Source organism: Phytophthora parasitica, assembly GCF_000247585.1.
Source record: "Phytophthora parasitica INRA-310 unplaced genomic scaffold supercont2.48, whole genome shotgun sequence".
Lineage (NCBI taxonomy): Eukaryota > Oomycota > Peronosporomycetes > Peronosporales > Peronosporaceae > Phytophthora > Phytophthora nicotianae.
In genome coordinates, this window is record NW_008649034.1 from 242,654 (window position 1) to 254,788 (window position 12,135).

The following is a 12,135-nucleotide window of genomic DNA, read 5'->3' on the forward strand; positions in this document are numbered from 1 at the left end:
GGTATGGTCGACAATGCTACTGATCCTTAACATGGTCAATAATACTGTAATGACTCCCCCGATCAGGGTCGGATCCACATAATGCAAGAATATATGTAACACCCTGGTGGACCGGATCCGCAGACGATCCGTAAACAAGGTAACCGATCTGTTCAGCTTGCCAGCGCTTGAATTTGGTATGGTTGAGCTAAATGGTGCTGCACTGTTGCATGGGTACTCGAGTTGATAGCCTGTCGTAAAGCTATCCTTTCAAAGATCAACCGGAGTGGCATTCCATTTAGACCACTACGCTTACATATTTCTTATCTTAGTGTAGCTTTTTGACCAGAGCCTTCACAGCGACGAGATGTCGACTGCGGCTCACCTTCCACAGCGTAGTCGCTTAGACGACCGCGATGTGTTTCATTCGTTCGTTTCAAGATGCTAAAGTCGCCTTCGACAGTGTGGATACCCGGAGAATGCTAACAAGACCACACTGGAAATCTTCAGTAAACAGCGCAACGGTTGAAAACGGACCTTCGTCATGTTGACGCTGACTATTACTTCGGGAGATTCGTTGTTGCAGCTCCTAACGTGGACGTAATACATGTAGAGACCGTCTTCACCGGCAAGTTGGGTACCGATGTGATCGAACAGATTCATTGACGCAAAGGAACGCCATCTTAATGACGAATCGCATTTATATACATGTAGTCAACCGTCTGCTATAAAAAAAGTGAAGGGCGGAATTGACTGCTATAATTGATTTGTACAACTGATAAATTCAAACAACTGGAGCTTTAACTTCGGGGCATTGGTCCATTTTAGTGGCGAATGAGCTGGTTGCGAAGTGCTAGTGGAATCAACAGCCGCGTTTAAGGTCTTACTTACTCAGCGCTCCGAAAACGGGCAGATACTCTGAACACATGTAGAAACACCCCTTGAGCGCCAACATGCAAGAGGAATCTGGCATAGTTAGTGTCAGTTTACAGCATAGTAGTCAATTCTGATACCTTTTTCTAGAATCTGGAGGGTCTCCAATGGAGACCCTCCAGAGACTCTCCGTCCATTGCCGTATTGTGTAGAGTACCCGCTTGAAACCTTTCTAATAAACTGCCCATTTCTCAGTAGGGTAAGTGATTTGAAAATGGAAGGGGTGGCACTCTCTTCCATTTTCAAATCACACGCACTGTGTGACAGTAGGAAGAACCTTTGAAAATCCCCAATAGCCCATCTCTACTGATGGGGTAGAGTGGACGTACAGACGATCCCCTCGGTAGTCATAACGCTGGGAGCCTCCAACTTAGTCCTGTCTAAGGGTATTCCTATCCATGAATGTACTACAAAAAATGGATCCGAGTATCTTTAGTTTGGAACAGTACACTGCTCCAGTAGTGGAAACGATTGGCTTATTTACACCGTCCCACATCGCAAGGTGCTGGAAGCACACTGGGCATTTAGACTACTGCAATTGCGTCTACGTAGATCAAAACGAAGATGGTATCGCGCCTGTACGCTAAGAATTCAATGTCTGTGGACGAGCTTCTGAATCCATCGAATGAGAACACAACTGCAGAAGAGCCCACAGGAAAAGACTTCTGTGGAGTTGGTGACCAAAAATTGGCTGCAGATGGCTCTGAGACTGGGTCAGAAAACCCGGGCGAGGACGATATGGAGGGTTGTATTGAGGAGGACCTTGAGCTAGAAGCAATTAAAGAGTATCTCATATGGATTAATCAGCTTGTCGTTCGTACAGGTGTGACTGGAGTATCGGATAGATCTATAAGTAGATTATGAAAAATGCAGAGCACACTTTGTAAAGAACTTGGAAGGAAGCAAGGCCACAAGCACCAAAAGTCTTTGGTTGATTCCTTCGAATCTCCTATGGAGTTATGACTGCTCCTTTAGTGAAGCACCCCAGAATAGGATTACTTGGTTTCAAATGTATTCCATTTTACAACGGAGGGGTGAGATGATATAATATCTTGGTATTGTAACTTACAATTTCTAAGCAACTGGTAAACTGGAACCGCAAATTATTGCTGTTGATGGAGTATTTTATCCTTTGATTACTACCGAAGGGATCATCAATACTGTAAAAGCTTGACGGTAGCTTTTGCATTTAAATATTTGGTATCCCCCTTTCCATGGCAGCCACAGCTGAGCCGGACACAGCCAGGTGCGATGTGTCCAAAGTGAGAGACCTTGAACCATACGGTTCTGTGGCACAGAACCCTATGGTTCAAGGTTTCAGCATTGTTTGTGTAGCTCGTCGTTGATTGTAAATTCTATTAAAAAACCCTATGACAAAGTCACATGGTTTTTGTCGTCCTTGCTTGAAGTATTTTACATCGCTGACCTCACTTTAGGACCTTCCGTTAAGTTCGCATCCTTAATGATTCTAGTACAAATACTAAGATCGTGTCTATCTACGTGCGGAAGTGTATCCCCAACAGAGCCAAAAGCTGTAGACAGTAGCAGTCCTGGCCACCTTGCCATCAGAGCACGACAGACAGTTAAAGCTGCTTGAATTTACATAAAATATAAATTGAAGCACTTCCTCAAAGTTTTGCTTCTAGTTTGCTTATTTTAGTAGGTAAATAAAAGTATTCTTGGTGTCCCACACTACCGGAAAGTCCGGATTGAGTGAGACAGTCTAAAAGTTCTTTTCTAACGAAATACAAAAGTAAACCTGGCACATTTTGGTGTACTAAACAGCGTAACAATTCAACTTCACCGCTGGCAACTCTTCTTTCGATATGTTAAGAAGAACTAGAGTCTAATGCACTGCATGTGCTATACGAATAAACTATCAGCATTGCTGATCTATCAGTTCTTGCATTTTTGGTTCTCGAAAAAGAGTCGCAACTGGGCCACAGAGTGATGGTTGCGTTAAGCAATCCACACCTAGATTCGTATTACGAGCTTAATATGTATTAACCAGTTCCTTCATGTCATCACACTACGCTGGAACAAAATAGAACGTTATATGTACCAGAAAGGTCGGGCTGGCGAGCAACTAATAAAATTCTGTCGCTTTGATAGTATTCAGTGATAATTTATCGACAAGCTGTCGGCCTAGATTAATTGACTCTTTATAGGCAAGTAACCAACCAGTAATTGGTTACTTGACTAATCTCACTGTTAAATCGTGAAAATTTCTGAAATGCATCTGTAACTATAAGTAAGTCGATTGCGGTACATTGATAAGTGATCGCTACAGCTATGGTTTGTTTAATACGTGAGTATTAAACCAACACCTTCCCTAACCTCAAGTTTAACCAAATTTAAGTCTTACAGAGATATGCTGCACTGCATGTATTACATAATGCCCCTTGATAAGAATAGCACGGGGTTTGTATACCCTGTCGTATCTGCTGATTTAAGCTTGACAATATGCAAGTACTTTGTAACCAGATGTTATTGTTCCTCTGAAAGTATATAAACCGTGCCTCGTCTAACCCCTATCATTATCAAGGGAGATTTCTCTACATATGGCGCGGACACAGGTACATGTACGAGTAACCTGTGTTTACAGTTTGGCTTCCCAGATCATTCATTTCTCGTTTATCACTTTCCGGCTCAAGTCTTCTTCACCGACTCCAAGAACCTGCGATGCGCCTTAACTCCATCCTTCTCCTCACCGCGGCTGCGTTATTCGCTTATTGCGACGCTGCATCGCCGTCAAGTCTGACCAAAGTATCGGCCATGAACGCGCCTGATGCGGTGAAGGTGGTAGATGCCAAGAGTGCGAGGTTCCTGCGAAGCAAACATCACAAGAAAACCGTAGACACTGAAGGCGAAGAGAGGGCCGCCCCGGTGGGTCTTCTTGACGATGTGGCGAAGAAATTTAGCGTATCCAGTGACGACTTTAACAACTGGCTCCGTGCGAACCCTGCGCTTCTAACGAAGGTTGCTACACCTCAGCTTTCGAAGGCGGAGAAGACGGCGTTGGAAGCATCCTCCTTTACCAAGAAAATCACACAAGAATTGGACCGCACCACGGATGTCCAGTTTGTCCTTAACTGGTTTAAGAGACAAAACCTTAAGCCGAACGAAGCCCTGCATTTCGCCAAAAGTCCGGCCCAAAAGCAGGCCTACGCCCAATACTTGCCGTACTACCTGAAAAACGCGAAGAATGGGGTAAAACCTAGTGCAGTGGATCAGACGAAGCTTAGCAAGCCGGCTTTAGCGGTCTATAAAAAAATTAACGCCGACCCGGATATCAAGCGCATGGTTGACTGGTGGCTGCACACTGGCGCTTCTCTACAAACTGCAAAGGCTTCTATCAATGGCGATACCGGGAAGCAGGCGTACAACTTGTATACCGCAGTACATGCCAATATGAAGTTCGGCAATAACCGCAAAGCGTGGGGCTTCGACCTCTGATCTGCAGGAAGGGAGTGCTTCAGGGAACAATGTCTTCATAATACCAGAAACGTTGAGCGGAACTGGAGTGCTAAAGGAGTTGAACTGTCGTTCTGGAAGATACAGGGAATCACGTAGTGATAGTTACTACATGCTTTCACTTACCAATAAGAAGTTACTTAAATATACTTCAGTATATTGAAGGAGCTTACTAGGAAGTTTAAACATGCCGTAGAGGAGGTTGAACCCCACTCTGCCGTCTCTCGAGTTCCATTCTTCAATTCCGGAAGAAAGCGCCAATCCTCCTCGCCATTTCTTTCACCGTCCTACAGTGGTGCACCTCGTTTTCGACAGGGTGGACCATATAGAGTCTGCCAACGGCGAAAAATTATGCAGGAACGCAGATGGGCCAAGTGTACTGTTTTTTAATACTTTAATTCAGTAGATATCGCAGATCCATCTTTCCACTGTGCAGTTTCTAATTGTCTTCGTCGAAGTACCAGACCAGCCTTCTGAGCACCACTTCATGGCTGTATAAATATCGACTGGTTTATAGTTTTCGCCCCTATAGAACATGTCCAGCTCTGCTTCTTACTTTGTTGTCCGGTAATGATCCTTGAGGCTCTTGATGATCCCTTGATCCATCGGATGCAAGGCAGCAGTTGTATTTGGTGGAAGCTTGTGGATGACCACGTAGAAACTTTTGTTACTGATCACCATGGCTCAGCAGCAGCTTTGCAGCATATCGTCTGCTTGTCAGCGAGACTTAGCGTAGAATAGGTGGAGGGGCGACGTGCCATGGTATGATGCAGCAAAAAATAAGGTGAGCTTCAGTTTTATACTCGTCTGTTCGGTAGCGTCAGGTCGCTGCGGCGCGACGTGTCAGAGGAGGGGAAACCATTGCGGTTAATTCAGCCAACGGTGATGGCAAACGATTTGCGCAATGCACTGAGCGGAATCATAAAATTTTGAAGGTTATAGAGGCATACCGGTGTCGAAAATGAGGTGCACCACTGTACACTGTTTTCGCCGATAACAAAAGCATCTTCAACCAATTGTGATCTTTGGCTTTGTTTTTGTGTAGCATCGGAGAGAATCACTCCGAGTGGTATGATTCCCGATGGGAATTGCAAATCTTCCTTTCCACATCCCTAACCTCAAATTTTTATTTTTTTTTATTGTGGGCGGCATTTAACCGCGATCCCTAGTGGCAAGAGCACTTCGCTGTTTCTTTCTGGAAAAACAAGAGCCATGTGCTTGAACGTAAAACAGCTAACAAATCTCTCGAGAGCGCTCAAATGGAATCGACATTAGTGGCGTTTGGAAGTTATGGGCTGCCCGGAGACTTAGCCCCAAGGCCTTGCTTAAAGCTATACTTCATGATTTCCCGCTGGGTTGGAAGGGTTAGCCCCTTTCACTACCAGAGATGCTTTAAGTGCCCGTAAAGCAACGTTTGCTAGCTGCGAGTTACCTTAGACCGTGTGGTTTGCAAGCGGATTTGTGAGTCACGACACCTGTCCCTAAAATCAACATAACACATGGATCCATGTGTTATGTTGATGGTGGCACCATGGTGTAAACATGTTTTTCGGCTTTGCTTGAAATGGTGATATTAACGGAGGGCGCTGGCACAGTAGCGGCCGTTGCATATTTTATAAGCTTCTCAGGAGCATTATGCATCAAGAGCTCTCAGCCTATAAGGTTTGACATGGCATGACACGGATGGCACGCGGTAAGAACACGCCTCAGCGGGTCGATTGGGCGGCAGGGAGGGGGGGGGGGGGGGGGGGGGGGTAGCATCCCTTTTTCAATAAAACTTCTGGATTCTGGTCGATAAAATGGCCAAAAAGGGCACTTTTCCCACTCCTTTCCACCAAATTTTAAGTTTCGCGATGCCACCACCACTCCCCTTACATTTTGGGCTGGGTCCGCCCTTGGTTGCGCTTCACAAGCACCCCGACCACTTGTTCGCGGTTGAGGCGTGCATGACCCAGTCGATAGCTACGTATCTACTTTTCTGGTTCACCTAAAAAAAAAAAAAAAAAAAAACTCTCACTAATGCCGCCATCGAGCTGTGGAGCTATACACAAATACGCAACTCTGCTCCATTATAAAATCGAACTTTGATCGTCAATCCACTAGAGTACACTACACTACACTGTAGTTTTTCTATCAAGAAAAATTGCGATATTTTTCTAGTGGGAGGAGCTGTAGGAGGAGCCTTAAAAATCAGTTAGTGATCGAAGCGAGCGATAACTTATTTATCATCTTTTGAACGTTGTGAAATTGGATAGAGGTCATCAGTGCCTCAGCTCGCTACCCCGGTCACACCTACAGAGTAGGTTTCAGATCGGAGATGATCGCGGCGGTGTCCACACACCAATTCGGTCCGAGAAATCCATTTATTTTGTCATTGCCTTGCACTTGTTTTGTCGGTCGACGGAATACAAAAATGCAAGCATAGGAGTTTGGCTCGATGTCACCTTTCACAAGAGCGGTGAGTACATAGTCGGCGATATCCTTGAAATACTGTGCCAACGGCGGCTGGTTTACTCGATCAGAGTGACTAGCTTAAAAAAAAACGTCAGAAGTATATAGCTGAGACGCTTGGTTAAAGTGTCGAGTTGAACATATAGAAGTTACTAGTTGAAAATATACTGCACTATATAAAAGGCAGTCGAAATTCTTCCTACACAGCTACAATAATAATCTAAAGCTCTTGGTTACGGCTATTTGACGTCCATGTACTAATATTTTGCTCCTGTCTGACTTTTCGCTTTGATCAACTCGCTGGCAGTAGCTCCAGAGAGCCCCGAAAATGTTCTCTAACACCTTAAGAATTACTAGTATTCTTATGATATAAAGATTATATAAACGTATTAATCGATCTGTGTGGGACAAAAAAAGACTCTCTGCATGGTTTGTAGTGTACTCCGAACAGCACAGCACTTCCGGTAACACTTGTGCTATGAAAGCACCGGGATCTCGGGGGTAATACACCACACAGCGGTATCATGCAGTAGGAGGGGCGGAGTCTTCTATCTTGTTTCGATTCTGATTCTGAACAAAATACGAACTTACAAGCCGATTGGGTTGGCACCTTGAGGTTGCACATAGTAATAGTAAAAATCAAACATGCAAGACCCAGAATAAAATATGAAAGTCGCAGTGTTGGTAGACTAGTGCCTTATTTCGCTTATCGTCCACCTACCGATAGCCATTCTAGAACGCGTCACTATGAATACGATTGCGCTCCACGAAGCCAGGTTGACTGCTAGCTCCTTCGACGCTTCCGCCTGTCGAGCCGTACGGGTCTTCATCCGGTTCATCTGGTTCCGCTCCATTCTCGTTCGAGTGTCCCCCATCACTATCTCCATCACTGCCGTCCTCGTCTTCCTCTCCTTCTTCACCTTCTCTGTACTTGAGCAGACTACGCTCCACAAACGGAGACGTGGTTCGGTACTGGTCTGCCACCCAGATCCGGAGCGTCTCGAGGAATCGCCCGTCGCCTTCGCTAACGCCTCCTCCAACACTCCGTACAGGAGCCTGGTTATCATCCTCCAGCTCCCACTCCGTCTTGACCTCGATATCTTCACGATCACTGCACACACGCATGAGCAACGGTACGAATACTTTCCGTACATCGCGTCGGATACTCGGGATCTCCAGCGCACGCGCCTGTAGATCTCTTGACGTTTTGCCGTTGACAATATCCGCCAACCAATTGAGACAGAAACTGAATTTCCGGAGGTTCGAGCGACAGATCTCGAAGCGCATGAGCTCCAGCAAGTCCACTTCTTCTGCGAGACGAGGACAGCGAGCCAACACGAGCTCCTGGACGCGATAGAAGAGCTCGTCCGAGTTCTCCAGGCCGTGGCCGCCGAGCGAGTAGCAGTTCTCGCACAGATCGAAGCCCACACACGTCTCACACGAGTAGCGTTCGCCCACAATCGGCGTCATCTTACAGAACTGACACGACGTGCCTTCGTGCGTGAACTTGCTGTTCTTGAAAGTCGCCGCCACGCGCTGTTTGGCTCCAGCCGCCATTGTGCCGATGAACTTGGCAGCGTTCAGTCCGCCCCACTTGCGCTTGGACATGGTGACGTCCGGCACGTCAGCCGACTCGGACGCTGTGTCCATATCCTCTGTATGTTCGCTGCCTCTCTCTAGAGGAGACGACGCAGCCACAGGCATCGCAGACTCCACATGTTTGGGCTTCGACACGTAGATGGCTTTGCTGCCTGTACTGATCGCACGAGGCATGTGAGGCACCAGTTTGCCCACGTCTTCCATAGAGGGACCCAGGAACATGTGGTCCTTTCCAAAGCGCTTCTCTCCGGGCACAAAGCCTCCCAGAACCGAGTCCCGACGACGTTCAATCTGGATACGCACATCTGTCACTAAAGTGCGACGTTCCATAGTGGCATACGAGATGCGCAGTGCTGGGTGGGCCTTAAGTAACGGCAACAAAAACTCCTTGAGCTCCGCTTGGCGCTCTTGTGATAAGTGACGCAGCACAATCTGCGACTCATTTACGGGCTCAGCCGTCGAATCCGGGTCCAATGCGCCCATAAGCACTCGACTGGCGCCTTCCTGGTGTTCGTAGGGCAATTTGCGGATCAATTCCTCCAGCCTGTCGAGATCCAGAGCCTCGTCGAAGCTCCTGGCAGCCTTAATCTTCCTGTCTTCTGTCCAATCACGAATCGTCTGGTCAGCTGTGGGGTCTTCAGGCGGTAACAAGCCCGACGTGATAGGCGGTGGCGTTCCTGGAGGCGTATCGGGCTCCTCGTCGCTGCCGTACTCTCTGTTCTCGTCCCCTTCGCTAATATGGCTGGCTTTAAGGCGGTCTTTAGGACCGAAGCCCACCATATCCCGTCCTTCCTCCTCCGCCTGAGCTAACGCCGCAGCCACACTGGACCGGCGTCTCAGCTGCATCTGCTGGATCTGATTCTCCAGCTCCACCACCTTGTCCTGCTTCTCCTTCAGTCTACTCATGCCTGCCTCCTGCTCCTGTTTAAGCGCCTGTTCTAGACCCTCAATACGCGCCTTGTGGGCGCCAACCTGCTCTTCATGTCGTTGTAGCTCCTCGTCCTTGCGGTCCACATCCTTAAGTAACAAAGCGTTCTCCGCTTTAAGTGCTGACACTTCGGCTGCGTGGCGCTTGCGCTCTTCCTGTCGCGCCTCCCGCTCCGCCTGCAGCGCCACGTCCGCGTCCTCGTTGCTCTTACGCTCAGCTGCCAACGCCTCGATCTCCGAGTCTCGCGCCTTGGCGGCTTCCAGCTGCTTGGCGCGCTGCTTCTTGTTGGCGGCCTCGAGAGCGCTCACTAGACCGCGTAGAGCTGCGCCTTCCTCCTCTTTGAATTTAATTTCTTGCTGTAAGAACGCAATTTGTTTGTGCGAGGCATCGAGTTTCGCAGTTTCCAGCGCTAACAGCTCGTTCTCGCGGAACACGTACTCGAACTTCTTCTTCCAGCGCGACAGGTCCTTCTTGAGCCCCACGTAGTTGCTCTCGTAGATCTGGAGCTCCTTGATCTTGGTGGCCAGCTCCTCCTGCGTCGCACGCAGCATGCCCGCGTTCTCGGCGCGCTCGGCGTACCGCGCCGAGTTGCTGTGGTCCGCGTCCTCCTCCCCCATGTTTGGGTCCAATGAGCGACTGGAAGCTGGAAGAACCTGAGTCAAGCGTGGGAAGTAACGGAGTGAAGGCAGAGTAGAATTTGGACGAATGAGAGATGAGGGAGAAGAGTTTTTTTGACGAATTGTCTATAGACGGAGACTGAAGTAACGGGGATCTGATGAGGGATTTGTTTTGAAATGGAAGCCATTCGGCATGACCAGATGGCTACAGCTGGGGGGAATGACACGTGGAGAGGTAAAAGTCTCTGCCAACACCAAGCGGATACGGCGTATGCTTCATATTGCAGTCACGATGACAGGAAATAGATTTTACAATGGTGCGGACGCGAGAGTGTAGTCCTAAATGGCTTAGTGTTATCCTGACAAAATTACGACGAGCGACGAGCTAAATCCATTTCTTTCGTGCCGTCGACTGGGATCGTTGAGGTTGGTCGTCATTTTTGTTTACCAATTTGCACTACCATTTGAACCGTTAGAAGATCTCGTGTCGAATATATACAACATTCGATCGTTATTGTATGTTGGACAGCAGTACTTCATATTTGTATTGGTTTGCATTTGCTTGACATGGAGGGTGAATTTTCTTTTCAATGATAGTAGTGTGAATATACGCTCACACTTTTAAGGAATAGCCTTGCGTTATCTTACCATTAGCCCGCACTTCATACATCCATTTTATAAATTTAGTAGTTGTTAACAAAAGGCCTTGTTCTCTTCGGTGCAATAGGCATGCTAACATTGAGGACAATTTACTTTGAACTACTAGGGCAGAGTGCGGTAATGGATCTGAACTTGCATCGATAAAACTGACGCGATCGAGCAAGCTCGAAGACAAGCGAGTCACCCGCTTACGCGAATTGAATACTCCGTTTTTCCGTACCACGCATACACGTATCCATGCAGACCAGTACGAACTAGTGGCCCTTACGACAATCCTCCTAGCTCCAAACCAATGGGCAAATGGTCACTACCAACAACACTTTGTCGGATATACGACGACCGCTGCAGAAGCACCAACAACAAATGAAGATTTAGTCCACTCACAATTGCAAAATATAAGCATCAAGTGACGTACCACGTGAGGCATCAACTTCTCGGACACAACAAAGTAGTCCAATCGCCATCCCTTGTTCTTGGCACGCATGTTGTGGCGGTATCCAAAGTACGAGTATTCCACTTTGTCCGGATGTAAGTGTCTGAAAGTATCCACCAACCCGCTCTCCAAGATATTGCCGAAGCTCTCCCTCTCTTCATCCGTAAACCCTGCACTCTTGTGGTTCCCCTTGGGGTTATGAATGTCGATCTCTTGATGAGCGACATTCAAGTCTCCACACCAGATCACTGGCTTCGTCTTCTCCATCTCTTTCATCTCACGGAGAATAGCCTTGTCCCATTGGTCGGTTCGAAAATCCAAGCGTTCCAATTTGCCTCCTGCATTGGGCACATACGTGTGGACTAGCCAGAATTTAGGAAATTCTAACGCTAGAAAGCGTCCTTCTTGGTCCTTCCCGCCATTTGCGGACTTCGTGACCCCTTTAGAGTCGTGGTCTCCCACAACGATTTCGTCTTTCACACTGAGAGGCTTGGTTTTACTGAAAATGGCCGTGCTAGCATACCCTTTTTTGATCGCACAGGACCAATATTGGTGTTCGTACTGAGGCAAAAAGTCCTCGAGTTTCTGAAGCTCGTCGCGGCAGATTTTGGTCTCGCTAAGACAGAAAATGTCGGGGTCCTCCTGGGCCACGTAGGCGCGAAGGTGGACACTTTCATCCCGCTTGAGGACAGCACGCAGACCATTTACGTTCCATGCGATGATTTTTGTGTCGATATCGTCCGTCGAGCGCCTAGAAACGTCCTGAAAAGAGGGAAACGCGTCGATTTTCGCTTGGAGTTCGGGGGAAATAGCCTCTGCTACGAGTGGGCGAGCACGTTCTTGCTTGTTGGGTTTGGAGAAGAGTGCCCCCCATGCGCTCTTATTGTCCGAGGAGGATGTTTTGGCCTTCTTAGGCTTCAGAGACGACGCGGAGGCGGCCACTTCAGCGGCCACTTTGACAGCAGTGACGCTTTTGCGTTTCTTCTTGGCTGGCGAGGCCGTGACGGAGGCTACGGCCTTCTCAGCCGCCACCTTGAGTCGCATGCTCTGACGGGGCATTT

The 12,135-nt window shown here is 47.9% G+C and overlaps 5 protein-coding genes across 5 annotated transcripts; 2 read left to right on the top strand and 3 right to left on the bottom strand.

The window, feature by feature from the left end:
- Positions 1 to 302: 302 nt before the first annotated feature.
- Positions 303 to 642, bottom strand: PPTG_23708 (hypothetical protein; the record flags this gene model as incomplete). Its single annotated transcript, XM_008912554.1, has 2 exons — positions 303 to 461; positions 517 to 642. 2 exons carry the CDS (start codon positions 640 to 642, stop codon positions 303 to 305), a joined length of 285 nt encoding a protein of 94 aa, XP_008910802.1.
- An 834-nt stretch (positions 643 to 1,476) lies between these two features.
- Positions 1,477 to 1,776, top strand: PPTG_23709 (hypothetical protein; the record flags this gene model as incomplete). The annotated part of the gene is made up of 1 exon (XM_008912555.1): positions 1,477 to 1,776. One exon carries the CDS (start codon positions 1,477 to 1,479, stop codon positions 1,774 to 1,776), a length of 300 nt encoding a protein of 99 aa, XP_008910803.1.
- Positions 1,777 to 3,483: 1,707 nt separating this feature from the next.
- PPTG_15189 (hypothetical protein) lies at positions 3,484 to 4,531 on the top strand. The gene has a single exon (XM_008912556.1). The coding sequence runs from the start codon at positions 3,595 to 3,597 to the stop codon at positions 4,366 to 4,368; it is 774 nt and encodes a 257-aa protein (XP_008910804.1). The 5' UTR covers positions 3,484 to 3,594; the 3' UTR covers positions 4,369 to 4,531.
- Positions 4,532 to 7,442: 2,911 nt separating this feature from the next.
- Positions 7,443 to 10,090, bottom strand: PPTG_15190 (hypothetical protein). The gene has a single exon (XM_008912557.1). The coding sequence runs from the start codon at positions 9,979 to 9,981 to the stop codon at positions 7,570 to 7,572; it is 2,412 nt and encodes an 803-aa protein (XP_008910805.1). The 5' UTR covers positions 9,982 to 10,090; the 3' UTR covers positions 7,443 to 7,569.
- Positions 10,091 to 10,542: 452 nt separating this feature from the next.
- On the bottom strand, positions 10,543 to 12,135 carry PPTG_15191 (exodeoxyribonuclease III; the record flags this gene model as incomplete). The annotated part of the gene is made up of 2 exons (XM_008912558.1): positions 10,543 to 10,983; positions 11,057 to 12,135. Coding segments are annotated over 2 exons (1,157 nt in total), but the record flags the coding sequence as incomplete, so codon positions are not given.